Here is a 21,780-nt window from a genome sequence, read left to right as displayed (position 1 = left end):
ACGAGATAAGGGATTAAAAAAAGAGGGGGAGAGAGAGAAAAGCTGATGGAAACAGGTTTTTTTGTTTGGGAGTTTTTTGTTTGTTTGTTTGCTTGTTTAACCCCCAAAACTTCCATGGAAAATGAAGACACAAATTTAAGGATCAGTAGACCTTAAAGCACTGAGGCAAGATGACTTTCCAGGTAAGAAATACTTCTTGCATTATTTCCTGAGAGTGATTATTTAACTTTTTTTTAAACAGGAGCAACTTCATATATGGCTCATACTTAAGTAAAGAAGAAATTGCTTTCTCTGACCCTACTCCTGATGGAAAACTCTTTGCAACACAGTACTGTGGCACCGGCCAGTTCCTAGTATATAACTTCCTCAATGGACAGCATCACACCTAAAATGGAATTCCTTCAGGAGCAGTTACCGGAGACTTCTGCCAAAATGTGCTGAGTTGGTACAGACCTTAAGCAGAAGCCAGGGCCATTTTTGTTACAGTGAACTCAGGACTGGTAACAACCAAAAGGTTGTACTATTTTATTAAAATTGTAAACAATGCAGTAATAGGCTAACTCTGTTTTTTTTTTAAAAAAAAAAAAAAAGATATTTTATTAACTTTTACAAAAGTTTGATTGTATTTTATCTAGTTAGTCATGTTTACATGCAGCAGAAAATTGTTCATAGTGGACTGTAAACTAATGCAAAGACTATAGTCTCGCTGACGAGTACATGCTGAAGTTCTTAATGTGGTGATATACCAGTGCTTCTTGGCACTGTAAATTATTTTATTGGTCTCCTACCACCAGTTCTAGAAGCAGGGTAAGGCAGTTAAAAGCTTGCTTGCTTGACCGAATTCAAGACTCTACTCAATTACATCAATGCCAGAAGTGTTACACTGCAGTAGTTGTGGTAATACTCGTCACAGTATGGTTGCTTCTAGTAAGCATTATATGCATTACTAGGTGCACGAGTAACTTGGGTGCCAGCAACATAGGAAACTTGTTTTACCCCCCCCCCCCCCCCCCCCCAAAAATTAGTTGTAGACTAAAAGGTGGAATCGGCCCCCGCTCCCCTGGAACTGGTGTAGGCTTCATTTTTCTTCAAGTATGTACTGAGTATATACACCTTTGTTAGTGGACTTCACTTTGATACTTGTCACTCCTTCATAAATCTCTCCTCTTTTAAAGGGTTTGTATGTTGAAAAAACTGCTGTGGCCTTTCTTGATCTGTACATAATGTAGATAGATTAAAAATAAAATACTTGATAGCTTTTTTTAAGGTTACTCTGTATTGATACTACGTGTGAATGAATGTTTAGTATGTTTTTATACTTTTGCATGTGAAGTACTTTTATTTAGCTACCTTAGTAGCTAAAGGCACTCTGTGTTTTGAAGCAGTCTTTGGAGAACATCATAGTGGTACTGCACTCTTTACTGCTGCAGTAGGTGAAAATTCCCTTTTTGACAATTGGTGTATTAGCTTCACCCACCAAGGCTCAATTCCCTAGTAGCTTTGAGTTAATGCAGTCTTGCTATCATGTTTACAGTAAAAAGAGAGGTGATTATTTCATCCTTGAATAACATCTTAAATCCCTAAGGGGAGGTTGGAGAGATTTAATGGGGTTTTTTTAAGCTTTTTGGTTTGTTTTAATTTTGGAACTAATATGCAGTTGTTATACACTACTTAATATTGTCCTGCACACTATCCATGTGTCCTTAACCTTGGCCTAGAGCTGAAGTAAAGAACTAACACTGTGTCTGAAACAAACAATAGTGGACTTTTGAACTATACCACTACACATACTGCAGGCCTGCTGGAGCAGTACTTAAAGGTGCCCAGACCAAGATATATTTTCAGCTCTGCTTGCAATTAAGGTGACTGAAAGTTTTGGTGTTTGCAGCATGTTTACCTCCTACCCAGGGTCTGTTTGAAATGAAGCTCTTGTCTCAGACGTACCCAGTTTGAAAAATCTATAATATTGGCACTGTATTAAATTAACTTTTTATGAAGGCAACTAATAGCATCACTTCAGCAGTATCAAGTTCGTTTCTCAGGTGCAAGCACTTTAATGTTTGAGGAGCTGCAGGAACACATTGTCCTGTCCATCCATCAAAGTAACAGTTTAAAAAAAAAAAAGTCTTGAATGGTAACTTCTTAATATTTCAAATTTAATAAAAGCACATTATAAACATACCATAGCCACAACTGCAGACAGTTTCAGTTCATAAACAATAACATGAGGTAGACTGACTAGTGAAGCTAAATTCACCAAGTTTTTGGTTAAGAAAACTTTACACTAGGAAAGCAACATTTTTAACCCTCTTCTAAAAGTCACAAAAAGCAATTACATAAGTTAAGCAAAAAGCATCTGAATATGATTCTTTAAATCTTAGTTTACATTCAAATTTAACCTGTGAATAGACAACAACATCTACAGGTAAAATATAATGCTGGCCAATGTAATACATTCATAAGAAGGGCCTTGATGGCAAGGCTTAAAATCAAAATGGGATAGCAATAATCTAGTTGTCAAATAAATGGTCTCCTTTCCAGGAATTCCCAGAAGCAAGCTAAATTTTTGAACTAGACAGGCCTACAACTTTTGAGCTTTTTTTTCTAATATACTTTGAAAACTCCTTGCCTCTGCACTGGAAGGAGTTACAGGAGTTGGTTTACAGTTAGTTGGTAGTGGAAGGCAAATATGCTGACTTTCTGATTTAATTCTCGACCTTCAGGACAATTTCGCACTGCTTCACCAGAGGGCTAACTCATCATAGTAGTCTCAGCACCTGGAATTTAAGGAACTTAGTGCAAACATCAAATACACAGACAACAAGGAAACCATTTTTGAACACTTCATACCTGGAACTTTTACACCAAACTAAAACTCTGGGTCAAGCTTAAGCCCTTCTGGCAAAACCAGAAATATTGGAATACATTCAGGTATATATCAAAAGCTTCAAGAAGCATCTTTTATATCCCTACTTCTGCCAAGTGTTAGACTATATAAGGCAGGTTGTGTCTGAAGGAAAATTAAAAAATCTAAAGAAAGAAATGGGTTGTTCATTTGAAAGCTGCTAAATTTACAGCGTAAGAATTAAGCTACATAAACAGACAGCTGCAAACCATTTTCCTTTAGCTTCAGTCTAATATATTATGTTTTTCATTTGTAAACATCATCTCTTCACAAGATAAAAAAGGTTGCTCAATTAACACTATGTTTAAAAAATGCAGCTTTGGCAGGTCCTTCTCTGATGAGTTGCAGGTCAAGTAAAGAGATATGCTGATTTCATTGCATTTTCAGGGAGTAAATTAATATTCCTGAATCAATCTTTTAAAAGAATGCTGAATTTTTCTTTTTGGTAAGGGGCTCATGATGAACAGGAAGGTTGTCTTTATTTTAATAACATACAGAAACATCAATTGGGTAACCAACGTTAACTGCACAAGTAAAACAATACCATTCTGATTTAACCCTGACAAGCAAATTCTGCTGCACTAAGTTCATTCTGGAACAACTTAACAAGAATCAGCAACGTGTTGTAATATGTTTATAAGAACAATGTGTGACCAGCTCTACAACCACTATTTAAAGAAGTTAATCAAAATAAAAGGGCCAACAGTGTTAGGTGATGCATTCAAAGATCTTTGCTTCTGGACAGAGTCTCTTCTGAGCAGTCCCAGCTCATAAGGAATTCTCCCGCCACATGCCATTAGGTATTGTAAAATATGTCCAGTTTCAGACTCACTTACGTCTCTCAAACTCAGCTCAAGCAGTGCTGCCTTCCTGCACACTTTGATATTTTCTGATTCACATATGGTTATGAATTGAAAGAAAAAGGTTTTTCTGATCTTAGGTCTGCAGCCAATTGGAGTTGAGTGAAAAAAGGACACCTAGAGTAAATTGCATAAAGCCCACCACAAAGGCATTTGACATACAGCAGAACTCATTTCCATATCTGAAGGAGGATTTTAAAAGCTTCGACAAGAGTGAAAACTGAAGGTATGTTGCTGGCAAGCTGTTCTGAACTCTAACTGAAGAGAGAGCATCTAAAAAAGGCCTTTTCGCTGAGCAGACAATTCACTTTATTCCTGGAGTCAAGGAGGAGGTAACTAATGGGGTGAAAATTACACTGCTACGAGAACCTGCGTGCACAGTGCCTGCCATGCATTTACTTATTTGTTCAGGTTTAAGTAGTAAACTTTAAACACCTGTGGAAATTTTGCCAAAGACAGTTTCAATACATACACAATTACAAATTTTAAACTAACACTGCACAGAGAACAAGACTATTCCTTTTAATACAAATAGCTAAGTTATATTGTAGTTTCAAACCCCTGAGTATTACTGTACCAAAGTACAGATCTGAAGAGAAACAGTGGGCTCTTCTCCACATATCTTCAATAAATTCCATATGCTGAGTCTCACATAACACATTCAAGCTAGTGGATGCTAAAAGCAGCTTCTTCCCCTAGCTGAGCTGAATATTAAAAAAGAAAATTCTTCAAATTATGTTCTCTTCCTATATCTTACAACTTGGTTGGCTGTGTGATTAGTGTCATCAATTGTGACGGATGTGAATATAACTTGAATCCATGATCCTTTAAATTATAACTGATGTGATAATCTTTTACCTAAGGATAAAGCCTACTTTAGAATTTTGGGAATCCTTTAGAGTAGTCTAGATAAATATTGGTTGCACTTTGCTCCACTGTGATTGTACATTTAAAAAAAAAAAAAGTTTTTTTTTTCTTTTGTTATTAGTGTCTTATCAAAGCTTATATATGGCGTCCAGTAAGAAAATAGAGTGGTTTGTCATCACTACTGTTCGCAGTTTGAAATTCGTCTCGAAGACGGAACTGCCACTCATCCTCCAGCTCCAAGCGGACGATTGTTTGCCGCAACGAGCTTCTGTCTTGACATATGACGCAGAGGGTGGCACCTTCAATTGAAAAACACGTTAGAGCTTTAGGCTACAAGGACAATTCTATTTTCTTGGTTCATTTTCCAAGGATATTTGAAAGCCAAAACTCTGCCACTAGGTAGGCACACTTCTCATTAAAAAGAAAAAAAATGTCTATGAGGAAATGGGCAGCATATCCCCAGATCAGACCTGTGAGCCCTGAGATACAGGCATGTGTGTCCATTGGCAGGGTGACAAAGGGACATGTGGCATGACCAAGGAGAAGGAAGCACGGTGTGGGGGCTGCTCTGTACCACAGGACACAGCTGCCCAACCAGCTTTAGTAGCATCAACTGGAGCAGACGTGGAATTAACTTGAATCCAAGATCCTTAAATCATTACTGATCAAATTATGCCAAAAGAATAAAGCCTATCTATCTTTTTTTCTCCCCCTCGGTTAAGCACGTGCTTTTGTACAAGGTCACTGATTCAACCGTGTCAAGCCAAACCAATCCCGCAACTGACTCCTGAGAAACTGTGCTATAACTTCCCTCAGGTATGAGAGCTTCCCTTAGTAAAGTACTGCATGAGGAACAATAAACTAAAAACCCTAATTTCTCTAGTTTAACAAATATGCAAGCTTCCTTCCACCTGATGTTGCCATCATGTAGTCATTTAAAAAGTAAGAGTCAGACACCCTAAGGACTTTCCTGTTTCATGCTCTAGCCCACTCATGTGGCCCATGGAAGATTCAGATTCAGATCTCTCCTCTGCTTGATCCCAGCAAGCACAGGCCCTTACCACCAGGCATTCCTTGACCTTTCTCATGAAGAAAAAGAAAAACACCCGAGAAACAAAACAAAACAAAAAACCCAGGGGTCCTGGACCATCTAGAGCAGTGGCAGCTCTCATGCTGTTTAGCTTGTGTAACCTGTGCTAAACCTGTACGTATTTGCACATGTGTGCATATTTAAAGCAACACAGTTTTAAGAGAACAAGATTGTATGACAAAAAAAACATCATACAAAAAAAGAGCATTAGCACTGCCACCGAAGCATGCAGTCACGCAACAAAGTCTCAGCACATGCTTCAAGCACAAAATTGGAGGACGGCAGGGGGTGTCAGGACCCACTAGCTTCCCCTCTGCCTGCCTGCATTCAGCCCAGGCTGCCACATGCCCCGCTCCGGGGGCTTGGCAACACCAGCAACATCGTCACTGAGGGCTGTGGTAGAGCTGAGTCTTCATGCATTGCCCACGGGTTGGTGCAAGAGCAAGCTAAGAAACACAGCTCTTGAGAATGGCTTGGAGTCATCCCCTCTCTGCCTGTTTGCACATGCACCATCCTCACTCAGCATGAGAGGGAAATAAGGCTCAGGCACATCACCACAAACATACAGGAACTCCATAATGCATTTAAGCATTACTAAATACCTATGGCAACCTGTTACACGTCACTATTAAGACAAGAGCGATGAAGAAAGCTTTTGGCAAGGTTTATACAGTTCTGATGGGGGTAAACCTCACTGTCCTTAAGGTAAGAGCTGCCCTGACCATCAGTACTGAACATTTATTTCTGTTCTGGGCAGATGACTGCAGCAGAATTCCTTGTCCTCACCAGTAACATCTATGCTCCAAACTCTCCTTTCAAGTTGCTGATTGTTCTGTTCACTGACTGATCTCCATGTATCCTTCTTTTCCTGCACCTATTTCCACTTCATGTTAATTTAAAATAATTTAATGAATGCAGTTTATCAAAGCTTAGCTTAGGTTAACTTACCTGCCGTTATTTCCTACAGGGGCAGAAGTTTTTATACACTCCGAAAATAAACAATCCATCTATTTCTTTTTAGAACAGCAACAGCGCTAATTGTGAAAATGGAGCTATTTTAATAAATCTGTTTCTTCCTCTATCAGTTTTCTTCTGTTTTATTACTTCGCAGGAAAACAATAGGGATGTCCAAGAGAGCAATCAGATTACCTTTCAGAAACCTAAACCGCTTGAGAAGGTCTGCACCAACGAAAGAGTCACAGAGATACAGCAGGAGTCCGCTGAAAAACACCCCTTCGCAGTTGACGTTGACTGAGTGCGGCCGGGAGCTAACATAGCATATGGCCACCTGAAACACAAGAGAAAAAGCCAGAAAGCACTTCTGTGTTAGAAAATGCCTAAGTAAGACTTTTAAGTGGAAGGGAATATAAATTACTGGTAGCAGGTGAGTAAGCCAGTGCTGGTAAACAATAAAATCTAACTTGAAAACAGTATTGAGCAGACTTCACCTAGGAAATAAACGCAACGGACAGACTCCTAGACTGAGCTCAAGTCTGGTCACAAAGTCCTGTACGTGTTATTCCAGGGCCCTCTGTAATTCATTTTCTGCTTTTCTGTGAACTCCCTGCTTATAGCAACTGCACGATTATTTAGTTTGTTCTAATGAGGACACCTTTGATAAACAGAGTGAGTAATCCCACAAGTACCAAAACTACTGAAACTTGCTTTCCCTTGGGCTGGTGCCTGCAAGCTCCGACTGGAGTGCTTCCCATCCTTGGCATTCCTGTGTTTCAGCGCCCTGGCGGCCTTTCTGTATTAAAGAGTTTCTTCTCTATCTTGCCACTGACTTCCATAAAATTTGTCAGAACTAAACCCCAGTGAGACTTTTGCCTGCCTTGAGATCCAGCTCAAACTGACCAATGGGTTAAAAAATTATGATCTGCCTATTTACAGACATATAAGACATACTTGCAAAAGCTTAGTTTCCCTAGAAACCCAAGTTAATTAAAAAGATGAGCTTCTAAATGGAGGGCTGCATTACAAAAGACAAGCTTGTCCATTAGTGCAGCAAGCCACTACGAAAGTGTCACGTCAGAAACTCTCTCAGACACAAACAAATTTGCTGCAAGGATAAATCGAATATAGATGATAAAAAGCTGCAAAAATAGGGATATGAAGATGATCAAAAATTTTGTGGATAGTTTTTGTACAGACAGCTATGCAGCACAACAAGTTTTCTCACGAATGGCATCACTTTGGGGTTTTTGCTCCATATGAAATATTATTTCAGACAGACATGGCCAATTCCTTTGTAAATCACATCAGTCCATCACACATCATGGGTCTCTGCCCGCACCACCCCGCTAAAAGGCTTTACTGCCAACACTATGAGTTCCTGCAGCTGAGAGCAACAACAGCTTTTCAGACTGTAGACCTTGGATAATAGCCAAGCAGGAATTATGATGATGTATTTTGGAGTTTTTTTCTTGGGGTTTTACTTTGTTCAAGGGGCATTGATGGTGATGTCTAATCCTTCTCCTTTGAATGAAATGCTTAGTTTGGTGGTGGGGTCTGTTGTCGGGTGTGGATGGTTGCTGAGTTTAGGTCTCATTTGTATCTTCGGTTTTGTTTTTGGTTTACTTGGGAGGGATGTTAGTGGGTTTTGCTAATTCTGTGTTGTGATCTGAGCCATTTCCTGAGTCTTGGGGGGATTGATGTGTCTTAGGTTATAATTCTGGGTTTGTTTTAGTACTTTTTGTTGTGATTGTAGTGGAGGATTTTGTGGAATTTTGAAAATTTGAGGTAGCTATTGTCAAGTGTGGCAGTGTTTTCTCTGTCTGGTTAGATTTTAGAGGTGTAACTATGCTTTATTCTTGAGGGGTGGGGAATGTTTTTGGTTGCTGGGTGAAGTTGTTAACCTTGTTTGTTGTTTTGGAGCTTGCACGTGGTTTGTCTTGTGGGGTGACTGAGGCAGTTTAGAGGGTTGTGTGTTTGTCTAGTGGAGTTTGTCGTTTAGTTCAGACACTGCAGTCTCACTGTTTTAGCTCAAAGTCTTCAAATGCTACCCTTGATGCCTAGAGAACATATAAGAAGGATTTTTCAACATTGAAGCAAGATGTTAAAGGTTTACATTTACTGGTCCCCACTTCCCCTGCGAATATTTTGTACCTCAAGTCCGATGTTCAGATAGCAGTCGATGGCTAATACAGGGTTCTTGAAGTTATGAATGGCCTTTGGGAAGAGTTTGTACGTCGCATGTTGAAGGAATTTCTCCAGAAGGAACTGAGATGGGGCTGCCAGCAACGTATGTTCACTATCTGGAGCACAGACATATTGAAGAGGCATTATCGGTGCCAAGGTGTCCGAAACCTGCAACAAAAACAAGGGGAGGCCTCCTTTAACCCACCTACTGCTAAGTGCGTTTTCTCTGCAGGAGTTAATCCAGGTAGGGGGAGCATCACCACGACATGGCAAGAAGAGAGAAAACTGGGGGAAAGAATCAAAAATCTCCACTTGATTTTAGCACAGCACCACTGCATGGAAATAAAAGAATTACTTGTTCTGTGGTTGCTAAGGACCTCTGCGGATATCTCGGTGCCTAAAGAGAGATACAGAAATACAGAGTTTACATTATCACAACACCCATCATCCTTTCTTACTCCCATGTAGTATAAGAAAAGAAATCCTCCTTGTGTGATGCTCAAAAAACATTTTCTGTGGAAGAATTTTATCACCTATCAAACCATTATTAACAATTCCACAAGAAAAGGAAATTTCAGAACCAAAGAAAATGACCTCCCCAAATACTCAGATCTGGTACTTAGTCAATATACTCTGAAATACAGGGATGAGTTTTTAAAAGAAGAGATGGTATGGGAAGAGTTTAAAACTACCAGGAACACAAACTGGTTTATTGAAGTAAAGCCAACACTTTGAAACTTCTCTCCATTTAAAGCCAGTACAGTTAACAGAGCACAGGTGTAACACACACTGTATAAAACATCCAGTATCCCCACAGCATTTTTGTAAATACTTAGATTTCCCAAGTGGACTTCAGGAGGTTCCTATTTTCAGTGCCTTTACTCAGGTCTCTTTTCGTAAGCAAGCGCAAGGACTGAAAGTCATCACAAACTAGCAGATGCTAGAGATTAATGCTTATGTTAAAAATAGTAAAACTAGGCACAGGACAACTTGGCTGCTGTTGATCAGAACATATGCCTGCACATGCTCCCTCCATCAGATAAATCACCGAATAGCTAAGACCAAACTCTTTCCAATCTCAACTTACCTTCTAACAGATTAGGAGGACTGCGGTTAATAATTTATAATTAGCAAAAAATCCTATTGTTTTCTATTTATAGTGTGCCAGCCCTACCACAGACGAGGCCATGGAAGTTAGATGTCAAACAAGCACTAAACAGATCTAAAGGGCCAGAAAATTCTACAGGAAACAGGTCCTGATCTTACCCTTTACATTTGATGGAGCGTACATGCAGACTCACCATGATTTTTGGCTTAACAACGAAGTCCTTTTGTCCTCCAACCTGAATATGCTTCTTCATGACACTGAAGTTGTTGAAGCGGCAGATGAGCAGGCCACTACTGTTTGTCCTCAGATTAAAATCTACATCTTCACAGAAATACCTGGACATTAAACACAGGATCACTAAACTAGCTGTGTTGCTGCTGTGAATAACCAAGCATTCACACGCAGGCTGCTAAAATGCACCAGAACTGGTTTAGCGGTGATTTTTACAGACAATCTGATGTGGTTTCTATACGGTTCTTAACATCCACTTCTTCAACATGTTCCTGGTGTAGGAAAGCACTTGCAGATGATCTTAAGACAAAACATATCTTCCCTTCTCTGTATGTATGTTTGCTTCTTCCCAATACAGTTTGGACAGCCTTCTCGCCCTCACCATGTACTGGCAACAATCATTTCCTCCCTTTTTTTTTTCCTCCTTTTTTTAAAATACTTTTTCCTATTTTAGACCTGACAGAAGTGCCATGATGACCAACCTCCATTTCTGAACAAGCCTGTTCTATTTGACATATTTTTTATGAACCGGTATCAGGGGAGCAAGGTAGCTTTGACAAATATTTGGCTACTGGAGACACAGCAGCTAGACACTAATGGCAAAAAATTAAGACGCAATGCTTGCTTCTGTGGGCTGATTCCCATCTCATGATTCAACCAGCCAAAGACGTGAAATCAGCAGCTCTGGAAGCCAAGCCTGCACTGACCAAGCTTGCACTGATGAGCTACAGTTCTTTCATTCAAACATACAGGATCCCGGAAAACAGCAGCGGCAGCCCAGGATGAGATACCCCAGGGTCCAGTCTGTAGTTAATGGAGGGAAGGTTTATTCCAAACTCACTTGGCTGGGCAGGAGTTGGATTTTGCTTCAATCTGTGATGAAAACTAGATGTAAAGCCCTGTGATAATAGTGACCAATTGCAGGTGCTTTAAAGTGAAGCTAGGTGAGGAGGGGGGGAAAAAAGGAAGGAAGTAGCAGAAAGTTAATTCAGTTAATCTGTTTTTATTTCAAACTCAGGCGACAAAAAGGAGAAGAGCTGACTCAAAAGAAATCCCAGGAATCCCTCCTCATGGTGTTTGACATAGCAACAGCTCGGCCACTTGCTACACTCTTTTTTTTAGTGATGCAACTTAGACTTACCAATAGGCTCCTGGCTCCTACAGAGGCACTCTGGAAGCACCATGCACTTCCTGTGACTGACATCATTTTGGCCTCTTTCTTCTATTTCTGGTCTCCCCTGCTACTTTTTTATCCTGAAGTTTCTTCCTTCATCCCTGCCTTTTCAGTCCTGTGTCCTTTCAGTCCTCTCTTGCCCTTGTCTCTCTCAGTTCATCTCTCTCCTCCTCCACCACGATCACTACCTTAGTGCCCTCCCAGCTCTGCTCCTTCCAGCCCTTATACACCACAGCAGACAGTCACTGCACTTAGACGTAGATCATTCCTCCTCTGGGGGCACCAGTGCAATGCAAAGGATCATCTGAGTAGAGAACAGTGACACCCTCCCATGCTCAGCCCCGGGGCTGGTTGCTCTTGCTGTATCACAGGGGAGAAAGAACAGACCATGGTCTCTTCACCCTGGGGTTAGTCACCCATCTTGTTTCAGCTGCTTCTCTTCACACACTTTTTTGCCTTCCAGGAGACTGTCTTTCTACTAGGATTGAACATTCAACTTACAAGAAAAGAAACCAGCCAGACCAGTAAGGATTTCCAGTAGTAACTGGGTAGTAGTAGAGACCCCTAGAAAATGTAAGCTTGGATTGTCTTCACTTAATATTAGATGAAATTGATAATTTGAGTTATCTGGCTGGTCTCCATCAATAGCAGCTGAAATAAATGCAAGCATTGCCTGGAGTGTTTTAGCCCAATCTACACTCAACCCTCAGCCCTTTAGCTAAACGCCTTTAGCCCTTGGTGTTTACGACAGATGGCCTGAATCACCTTCTGGAAATGGTCTTATCCCTGCAAAGAGGGCCTGGACAACTAGCTGAAAGTACAGGTTTAATTTTACTGAACTACGATAGGTGACACAAATCCTCTCCCACCTATTCAACAAATAGTTGCTGATCATGAGAAGAAAAGTTCATTCCTGATTCTTTTCCTGGCATACAGCATTGTATTTTGGAAAGAGAGTGCAAAAGAGTCTTTCAGCTCTCAGTCTGACAAACTGCAGCAGGAGCAGGATGATTATTCAACCAACACTTTCTCTGGCTGAGTTTATGTTTGGTTTGATGCCTTATTTGTTCAAGTGCAGCATACATCACTCTGTTTTTATTTTCCTGATTATGTGCTCACACTTTAGACAGGATCATTCTATTCATTTCAAAAGCATTTAGAAGCATGGTGGCAAGAGTCTTATCTGCCAACATATTTTACCACCAATATATTTTGCCTACCTGTTTAGATCATATTGCACATTCTGGGTCAGGTCTATGTTGAGCAGTATAAAATCATGCACGTGGCACCTGGAGAACGGAGCTTTTGCTTTCCTGGCATTCAGCTTGTTGTTCCATTTCTGAACACCCAGTATTGCATAATGGACAATTTTGGGGGTGGCTTCAATGTGCTGGAGAATGCTCTTCAGAGATACATTCTTGCTGGAACCCTCAGGCTCCAGAGACTGACTGCTGAATGTAATCACAAACAACATACAAATTGGGCTTGTTATTATTATATAGCATACACTACATATACACACATACATATAGATAGATATATTTATAGGTACAGGACCAGGGAATCCCATTAAGAATCAAGACTCTATTCTAGATACTGTAAAAATATATACATGAACACATGTACGTATTTCTTAAATAACTGCAAAACTTACGGCCAACTAATCCTATCTCTGCCATCAACCTAGGCATCACAAGAAAATGGGCATTTAAGCAGAATTAGGTCTTATATAATAATTTAGAGCTAGAAAAGGAATCATCTTATGCACCATTTCTGGAAGGCTTTTTTTTGTGTAATGACAGCACAGGAGAACACTGAGAAGAGCAATGGCTTAATGCCTTCTAAAAAGCTAAAGTTTTCTAACTGTCTTCATTGAGAAACATAAATCAAAGCAAATCAGGGAAGTAAAATATTGAGAAACCACTCCAAATAGTCACTAAATGCAGGAGTAGTTATAGGCAAAGATGAGGACTAGCAGGGGGTTGTTGATAGTACTGACTATGGGACATGGGTGTGAGGGTAGAGCCAGGTGAAAGTGTGCAGCAGCAGGAGCCTGGGTTTGACAGTCAACAAGACAAATTTACAGCCTTCCTGCAGGTCTGAGTGAGAGGCAGATGGAGGCAAGGAAAAGATGAACTGGTTTTTGAATTTTAGGTTGTATATCTAATGCCAATTCTACAGTTCTCGGACTATCTGAATAAAAATTGGGTGAATGATGACCTCTGTATGCCCTGTGGCTAGCCAGCCTGGTGTTATTACATCAAACCCATGGCCACAAGATGCTGTAGCTTAGCAATATTTAGAGTACGTCCCCAGCAGTTCCAGCTGCTGGAATGTTCCAGGCATCTCATCTTTCATACACTGTCAGGTGCCAGAGATGAATCTTAAGTCACACGGTGTGGATGCAGACTGGTGCAATGTTGCCATCTAGTGTGGGGCCCCCAGCACTGGGCTGTTACTTACCCGGACTGTTCATGGACACTGTGCATGTTCCACAACACACAGGAATCGTCCATGACCACGATGAATGGCCACACACACTGGCGCTTGACTCCCAGTTCCTCCAAGCGGTTTCGTTCCAGTTCTAGATTGTGGTAGGAAAGTTCCTTAATAAGAAATCTGGCAGCACCTGAGAAAACACCATATAGAAAACATACTAAGATCTTTACTAGACTTTATCACTCTCTCTCTCTTCCCTTCTCTTCCCTGGTCTATGACTGAAAAACAAAGCCACCCATCCTGGCCACCAGGGCATCTCGCAAGAGTGCTGTGAGAGGTTTCAAGTAAAATCTCAAGCACATTTGAAATCTAGGAATCTACTAAAAACCCTAGAGAAAGGCTATGTGAACATTTGCAATCATTGCCCTTTATGAACTTAGTGCTCTTAGTTTAAAAAGAAGTAAATGTATCCCTTTTTCAGTGTGACTACATTCTAAAAGGCAGATACCAAGAAAAATGGACCTGCTAAGAGACTCTACAGAGGATGATTTTGTGGGCATTAAAGAATAACTTGAGCCAAGAAGGGGATGAGATCCTATAACTGAAGATACTTAAAACTTCTTGCAGGAAAAATTCAGTGTCCATGAGAATGAAGTCCAAAGTTAAAGCCCTTAGTGTTCAACTGCAGTTAATATTTAACTTTAGCTAACTAGAAAAGTTGTAATTTGAAAAATCAGATGCAAAATATCTGGAACAAATATTCAGGTAGCAGGACTGAGTGAAAAAAGTGAACAGGGCATATAAGACATCAGATTTTAAATTGGAAAGGCAATAAACACATGGGACAGTGATAGGACAGTGTGTGCTCATGGAGGAAGACGAGAAAAGGACTCTGCAAGAAAAAGGCAGGTGCAGAACGACAGCTAACAGCTATAGAGATGAATGGGAAAGCAGTGGCTTGCTGAAGAGCAGAGAAGAAACTGGAAAGAAGAAAGCAAAATATCTGTGAGGAGAAAAAAAACAGAACACAAAAGCAGAGATGAACACATTTGAAAATGACAGCATAGGTTTTCCACCAAGAGGCCTTGATCAATACAAACATATATTCCATGTCCCTAACAGCATTTCTTATGCACCATCAAATTTTGCACGGGGATCGTTCTTGTTACGACAGCATGAATGGGAAGGACTGGTGCAAAGTTTACTACAATGACATGATGTACACTGCTCAACGTGGTTTTTGCTACTTTCAAACAATGCATTGATGGTGTCTCTTACCAATGCCAGCATTGTTGAACATGCCTGGCAGGACGAGCATGATGTGGTTGGGCCAGTATTTACGGTACAGTGGCATTTCATACTCCTTGACTACGAGAAGGTGAAGGTGGCTGATGCCTTCCATGGCATGGTAGAGGTTCAAGAGGCCGTGTTCATGGCGCCCACTCGATGGAGTGAAGATAGGACTCTTGACTGCATTCAAATTCTGGTGGAACAGGAGATATTTTGCCATCACCGGATAAAAAGTGGGTTATTCCTGATATGAATTTTGATTTATTTATTACTGACATTGGATTTTAAGAATATTGATCACTGCAACACATACAGACTGGACAGGGAATTCAAAGAGAGATGATTCTCCTCCAAAACTCCAGTTCTAAAGGAAGTCAGATAAGAATCATGTAAAGGGCTTAAAAAGAAAAAAAGAAAAAAAAGAAAAAAGAAGACGACAAAGAAATAGGGGAAAAAAAACAACCAACCACCACTGATTTTCAAATATACATCAAGTTGACTGAATGCAGCACAGGTAGCCAGCAGATGGATGAGAGCAGCACACACTCACCTTGTCAGAAACAAGAGGGAGACGCATACTTTCTAGATGTTTTCCTTGCTTGCTGAAGACAAAATGGCTCTCTTTGGACTTGGGGATTATAAAATGCAGCTGAACCTCTTCTCCTAGCATTGAGGATGAAAACGTGAATGCATGCAGGGTGGAGTCAGATACCTGTATGTAAAGGAAAAGTAGGAAAAAGATTTACAAGCAGGGAACCCATAAGATGTATATGGCAACCTGCTCTTGCATGTCACAATAACAGCATGCAGCCCCAGAGAAGAATATCCAAAACATTCTCTTTCAGTAACTAAAGTTAACTTTATTATATTCTCATTTTCCTTCACCACAAGCCAAATTACTTAGGCATGTACTTTGCCTTGCTACTAAAACAACCAGCTTTCTTTATCGGTAATGATCCATTTGACCTGGAAATTATTTTTCAATACTTACAAGAAGTGCAAAATAGAACTACTAGGAAACAAACTGACCAAACAAATTTTCCCAGAACATTCATAGACCAGTGTAGAGTACATGTTTGCCTCCATAGCAGAATGCACTTGTCATTCAGAGATTCCAGAAGTAGCACAGCCATATTAGTATGGTATTTTTCCTGTGACAATACTCTGTTTCTAAGCAGCTAGATAACTGAGGATTCAGGTGAACGTGACTTTGCATGGCAGTTCTTTGAACTGTGTAGATGTGTATGAAGTGCTGACATATCTTACAAGATTTCATCCTACAGAAGCATGTGTCTACCTCAAGGTCAAAGCATTTACTCTGAGCACTCACCTATTATCTTTACTAAAGATAGATTAAAATAATTGGCCTATGTAGAGATGAAAAATGAAAAGGGTTTTAGTTAAGTTCTGTTAAAGAGTTTAAGAATCTCTCTCCCTTCATAATGCCTGCTGACCAATGACTCCCCTTTGTATGTGCAATTTCTCTGTGTTCAATTATCATAATTCTATATACACAATTCACACTTACATGTACAAGTAGATATTTAGAAGTATTACTAGTAGTGATGTACACAATCACCCCATTTGACTAGATGCACGAAGATGAGTGCAGGGAACACGACATGTCCTTTGGGAGGATTTGCTTGCATCCATGTACTTAACAAAGCATGAGGTTTAAATCAGACTTGTTGGTACTGTTCCATAAAACTGACATTGTACATTTCCAGGTCAGTGTGTCTATGCTGCATTAGGTTAATAGTAAGCTCTTGAAAAAGATGAGCAAGCAAGGAATGAAAGATTTGAGACAAGAAAACTCCAACTAAATAATCTGTGGTGGTTAAGAAACCTCGTCTGAGCTATTAACCAGGAAAAATCTTACCTGCCAGCCTTCTGTGAGCATAACTGTTTGTTTTGGAGATCAAAAGATTAAAAGGATTATTACACAGTTAGAAGTGATTCCTTTTGTCCAGTGGCTCATAAGCCACTGCTGAGAAGCATGCCCAGTCACATGCCAAGGGAGGAAGAAGTAGGCCTTCCAGTCTCCCATCACAGATGTTGATGGCTGGTATTTAGGTAAGACGAGCATCTCTGTTAGCGTTATAATCCTCTCTCATGGAATACCGTGAGCCTACTGGGAACGCTGAACAATGCTTTGGCTTGAGACAACTATTCACACTATTCACCCTTTGTCAGACGCAGCTGAAGAGGTGAACTGCATATGCAGAACTCAGCAGACACAGTTGATGCTCCAGGGTCTGTAGCTCAACATCTTCCCTGAGAATGGAAGAATTAAGCAATTCCATCTCAGGGAAGATGAAAGCAAGAGTCCTGAGACCAGAGCAGAATGCCTGGAGAGACCACAGAAAAATCAAGGATGCAGTTAACACTTGGGCCTTGACACCAACCTGTGTCGCAGGATGAATATCCATATACTGATGGCACTGCTCACAGTGATGGAATGTATTGTAAGCTGCATATTTTGTCAACATCATGGACACTGTCTCTCTTTTCTTAGGTTCCTCTGATTTTGTTTCTTTGCTTGTTTCTGTGTACAAAGAAAAGTAACAGAAATTTTACGAGTGCTAAAAACAGAGACCGTGACAACACTCTGCTTCTAAGCAGCTACCATCTTGGTAACAACTGTAAAGAACAAATAAATTGTTTTGTTCCACATCATTTTGAAGATTTCAGGCTCTTGTGAGCTCATGGGTTCAATCAAACCAATAAAGTATTCTGATTCTTTTCAGGTATGTAATCCTAAAAAACTATACATTTTTTACTGACCTTGTTTCACTCTTGACAGTTGTTCTGTGTATACTGGACTTATAGTTCTGTACTTGGGGTCATGCACACTCAGGTCAAAAGACATTTTACTGAAGATCTCAATATCCGGCCAGTGGTCATTGCTAGATTGAGTAATTTCACTGTTTTCTGTGTGATCTGGAACAACACACTTAAGTATCAGAGAGTATCAGACATCCACTAAAAGGTGTTTAGATGATGTTTGCTGATTTACAATTGCACAAGAACTCACATGTGCACACACAGAAAAAGAGACATCTTTGAATGTCATAAATATTAACCAAAACTGAAATAATAACGTACACACAGCCATTTCAAACAAATGGCAATTCCTCGGAAAATATGTGGAGGTAAAGAACTTCTCATAGATAACTTTCTGTTCTGCTCCTCATCAAGCTGCTGAGCTATAATTCACTCCAGTTTAATGTTAAATATATAAATATGCTAAATATTTATAATAAAATGCTAAAATGAACAGTTCTATTTGTGCAGAAGATACAGGTAAGTCTCCAGTCTCTCTGTGGCTTCCTTTTTAGTACACAGAAAGAAGAACAGTGGGTAAATGAGAAGCAGAAGTACCCTAAAGCAGAATGAGGAAAGCAAGGAGAAAGAGGCTGGACAAAATTATGAACTAGTAATTGACTACATGAAAAAGACAGTAAAAGACACACTCCAGTCAGAAATTGGGCTATGGCCAGCAAAAAACAACTGAAATAATTGCAACAGTAATGCCAGGACCCTGGGCTTCGGAATGGGAAAGCTCAAATTACTGGAGCAACGCACAAAGCTGAACACTAGACTGAACTCTAGAGACCTAACATGGTGGCAGAGCCATCATGATTGGAATCACACTGAAAGGTATGCACAGATATTAAAAAAATAAAGATTCAAAACAAAGATACAGATGGCAGGATATCACTGTATGAAATGAACTCTATAGAAATAGGAAGGATAGCATGGATATAGCAGAATACAGATCAAAACCACAGCTTCCCATGCATAAAGTGCAAAACAACCATTATTAGTAATGGCAGAGTTCAGACATTCTTGAATGTGATAGCTGACGAACTACTTTGATCCGACAGAGGAAAGTCTCCAGTGCAGGTAACAAGAACATTACAAAGCACTGGCCACAGAAAACAACCTTAGACCGAGCTATCATGAATTGACTCAGTTTAAAGTTAGCTAGAAGGACACACAAAAGTAGGTGAGCAACTATGGTTACTGGTATCAGAAAGGCAGGCTTAGATTAAACAAAGGCTGGGTCTACAGACAAGCACATGCTCACACTACCCAGACTAACCCCATTGGACATCAGCTAGCTGCAGTTTAGAGACCATTAACTTCACTGGCACCATGCTATCCTCAAACTAACAGATGCTGCCTGTCAGGTGAGCTGTATTAGATTGTGCAAACAGACAAATCCTGAGAGAGCTGGCTCATTAAAGTCAACTGAACTGAGGAAATTAGGGACTTGTATACGAATGAGGCTTGAATTTCTTTGAATTGCAGTTGCCAAATACAAGTAACAAACACATCAAGGAAGATGAAACACTAGGAGGAAGCGGCTTCAAAGGTACTGTATCAGAAATGACACTAAGAATACAAAAAGTCCACGAGGAACGGTAAAAGCTCATCAGCAAGTGAAGTTCTGTCTTACGTGTCAACAAGTGCATGATAAAATAAGGTTTGCCAAATGTCAAATTGAGGTAGACCTCAGAAAAGAGCATGAAAATGATTTGCTTAGTTACACTGCCTTAGCTATACAAATAAAAATAAATAAATTTCAATTTTTTTGAATTAGGACAATTATGTCTCCAAGCGAACAAAGGCAGAAGGATTAACAAAAATAAAAGCCTGAAAATGGAAATTACTATAACCCAAGGTGGAAGCAAAACTCTAAAAGCTTGATATGCACTCAAATCAGAGGGAAAGAACAATCTCCGTGGCAGATTTCTAGAAGAACAGGTGTATGAAATCAGACAGGCGCCTGATTTCAGCACGAGTATAACGCATATATTATCTACAGAACTCTAGGTCCATTGCCTTGGACCTTGATAATATTCAGGGCTTGGGGAGGGTGAAGGAAATAATTAAAGACATAGAAGTACATGAAAAATGCAATAAAATGCAACATGGGTTAACCAAAGAAATCCCATGTTAGTTTCACTGCACAAATTTCTTTAATGATATATCTGTTTCTCTAAACAAAGGAAATGCAATGCATCTTATCTTTCTAGATTTAAGTAAAGCATTTGATATGATACTATATGGCTAATTATTAATACAGCCGAAGAAAACAGAGATTAGTGAATGCCCTGTAAACAGAACCAGAAGGTGATTAAACATAAGATGGCAGCATGTAACTCAAAAACATTAAGGCAGAGGGAGGTTAGTAATGAAGCTAAAGATCAGTAGCAGGCCATGTTGGTTCTTATTTTCACTGATGTTACCGGCTCAAAAAACAATGGCTTAAGTTTGCTGGTGACACAAATCTCAGCGCCACTGTTAATAAGAGGAGGAACAGAAAATCACCCAGAAAGAATTCAATGCCCTTGAAAACTACAGTAATAGAAACTGGATGATATTCAACAGAAGACAAATGTGAGTCACATATACAGTCAAGGACTAATAGCAAGAATTTCTGCAGTAGGTTGGGAGTCGCTAAGTTGGAAATGACTGAGTTGCAGAGGGACTGACAAGTACAGGCTAAGTATCAGTGCCAGTGAAATGTAAGAATGAAAAAAGACAAGTGCAATCATAGGCTTCATCAGTCATGGGGCTTCCAGTGGAGACAGGGAAATCTAAAAGCTGTTGTTCGCTGCGTTGGTTAAACATTCTGCAGGATACTGCATACGGTTCTGGTCACCCCTGTTCCAGAAAGATAAATTGAAAACAGATACACAGACAAGAGCTACAAAACCAGTGAGGAGAATAAAGAGCCTGTCATTTGTGAGGAGTCTGTAAGCTGGCTCAGGTAACCTAGAAGAAAGCTGAGAAGGGATAAGATTGCAGCCTGAATACACCATAGAAGCAAACATTAAAGAAAGGCAAAAGTATTTTGATTTTTTTTAAAAGGAACATTTTGGGTTTGGAGAACAAAACAATATTTTCAATCATCAGAGCAGAAAGGCTCTATAAAAGCATTCCATCAGAAGCAGTGGGAGCAAAAAACCACAACCAAAAACCCCAAATAAACTCAAACTGCTCTTCAGATGGGGCTTCATACATTCCTGGAAGAGCTGTGACATGGTTCCTGCCATCACAACAGGCCTGACCACATGACAGAACCTTTCTTACATTTTGATGTGCCATCTTAAGTTTCTGAGATATTTTCATTCAAATAATGAGAAAATAACAACCCCTAAAGCTCCAAACCGCAGAAAAATACAATTTTTCACTTATTAGCACCTTCTGAGCAGAAATACAAATTAGTCTTCTTCAAAGCTTGGAAGACAACTACGTTTTTTGGATGCCAGTCTAACGCTCATCAGATTTCTGCTTCAGGGAGTTCTCTTCACTACAAAACCACAAGAACACCCTGAAGAAGACTCATTTCCTTTAAAAGGTTTGTGCTTCCCAAAGCTGAGTCCTGCCACAGCAGCTAATGGACCTGTGAGGTCTGACAAATGAGTAGAAATCCAAAGAGGCTCCCCCCTCCCCTTTCTCCTCGATGTAAGATCTGTGAGCTGGAGAGAGAGGACAATCTTACTAGAAACCGATATCTATATATAATTAAACATAAATAATATTGAACTTTCAGCCAGAAAAGGAATGTTCTTAAGGCTGTCTTGTCTGTTTAAAAGCTGTCAGTGCTTAAAAACTAGGCAGCAGAGATAACAAGGGCAGATGTTGCCTCTGTAGTTTTGTGTT

The 21,780-nt window shown here is 40.0% G+C and overlaps 2 protein-coding genes across 13 annotated transcripts in view; one reads left to right on the top strand and one right to left on the bottom strand.

Moving 5' to 3' along the window:
* ESCO1 (establishment of sister chromatid cohesion N-acetyltransferase 1) overlaps positions 1–1,271 on the top strand; it is a 35,931-nt gene extending 34,660 nt beyond the window's left edge. For both annotated transcript variants that reach the window (XM_064507284.1, XM_026122819.2), the window contains one exon: positions 242–1,271. In XM_064507284.1, coding sequence (XP_064363354.1) covers positions 242–389 — 148 coding nt within the window. In that variant the 3' untranslated portion in view covers positions 390–1,271. The remainder of the gene's footprint in view (positions 1–241) is intronic.
* Positions 1,272–2,139: 868 nt separating this feature from the next.
* GREB1L (GREB1 like retinoic acid receptor coactivator) overlaps positions 2,140–21,780 on the bottom strand; it is a 145,878-nt gene continuing 126,237 nt past the window's right edge. For 8 of the 11 annotated variants that reach the window (XM_064507279.1, XM_026122810.2, XM_026122813.2 and 5 more), the window contains 10 exons: positions 17,890–18,045; positions 17,511–17,650; positions 15,656–15,817; positions 15,094–15,298; positions 13,840–14,005; positions 12,597–12,827; positions 10,165–10,306; positions 8,831–9,031; positions 6,872–7,010; positions 2,140–4,931 (listed from right to left, as the gene is read on the bottom strand). In XM_064507279.1, the coding sequence (XP_064363349.1) occupies positions 4,768–4,931; positions 6,872–7,010; positions 8,831–9,031; positions 10,165–10,306; positions 12,597–12,827; positions 13,840–14,005; positions 15,094–15,298; positions 15,656–15,817; positions 17,511–17,650; positions 17,890–18,045 (1,706 nt within the window). In that variant the 3' untranslated portion in view covers positions 2,140–4,767. Of the gene's footprint in view, positions 4,932–6,871; positions 7,011–8,830; positions 9,032–10,164; positions 10,329–12,596; positions 12,828–13,839; positions 14,006–15,093; positions 15,299–15,655; positions 15,818–17,510; positions 17,651–17,889; positions 18,046–21,780 lie in introns of those variants that run through there. The other 3 variants (XM_026122811.2, XM_064507280.1, XM_064507282.1) reach the window with 2 other exon arrangements.

This window comes from Dromaius novaehollandiae, chromosome 2, assembly GCF_036370855.1.
Source record: "Dromaius novaehollandiae isolate bDroNov1 chromosome 2, bDroNov1.hap1, whole genome shotgun sequence".
NCBI lineage: Eukaryota > Metazoa > Chordata > Aves > Casuariiformes > Dromaiidae > Dromaius > Dromaius novaehollandiae.
This window is presented reverse-complemented; position numbering and strand designations above follow the sequence as displayed.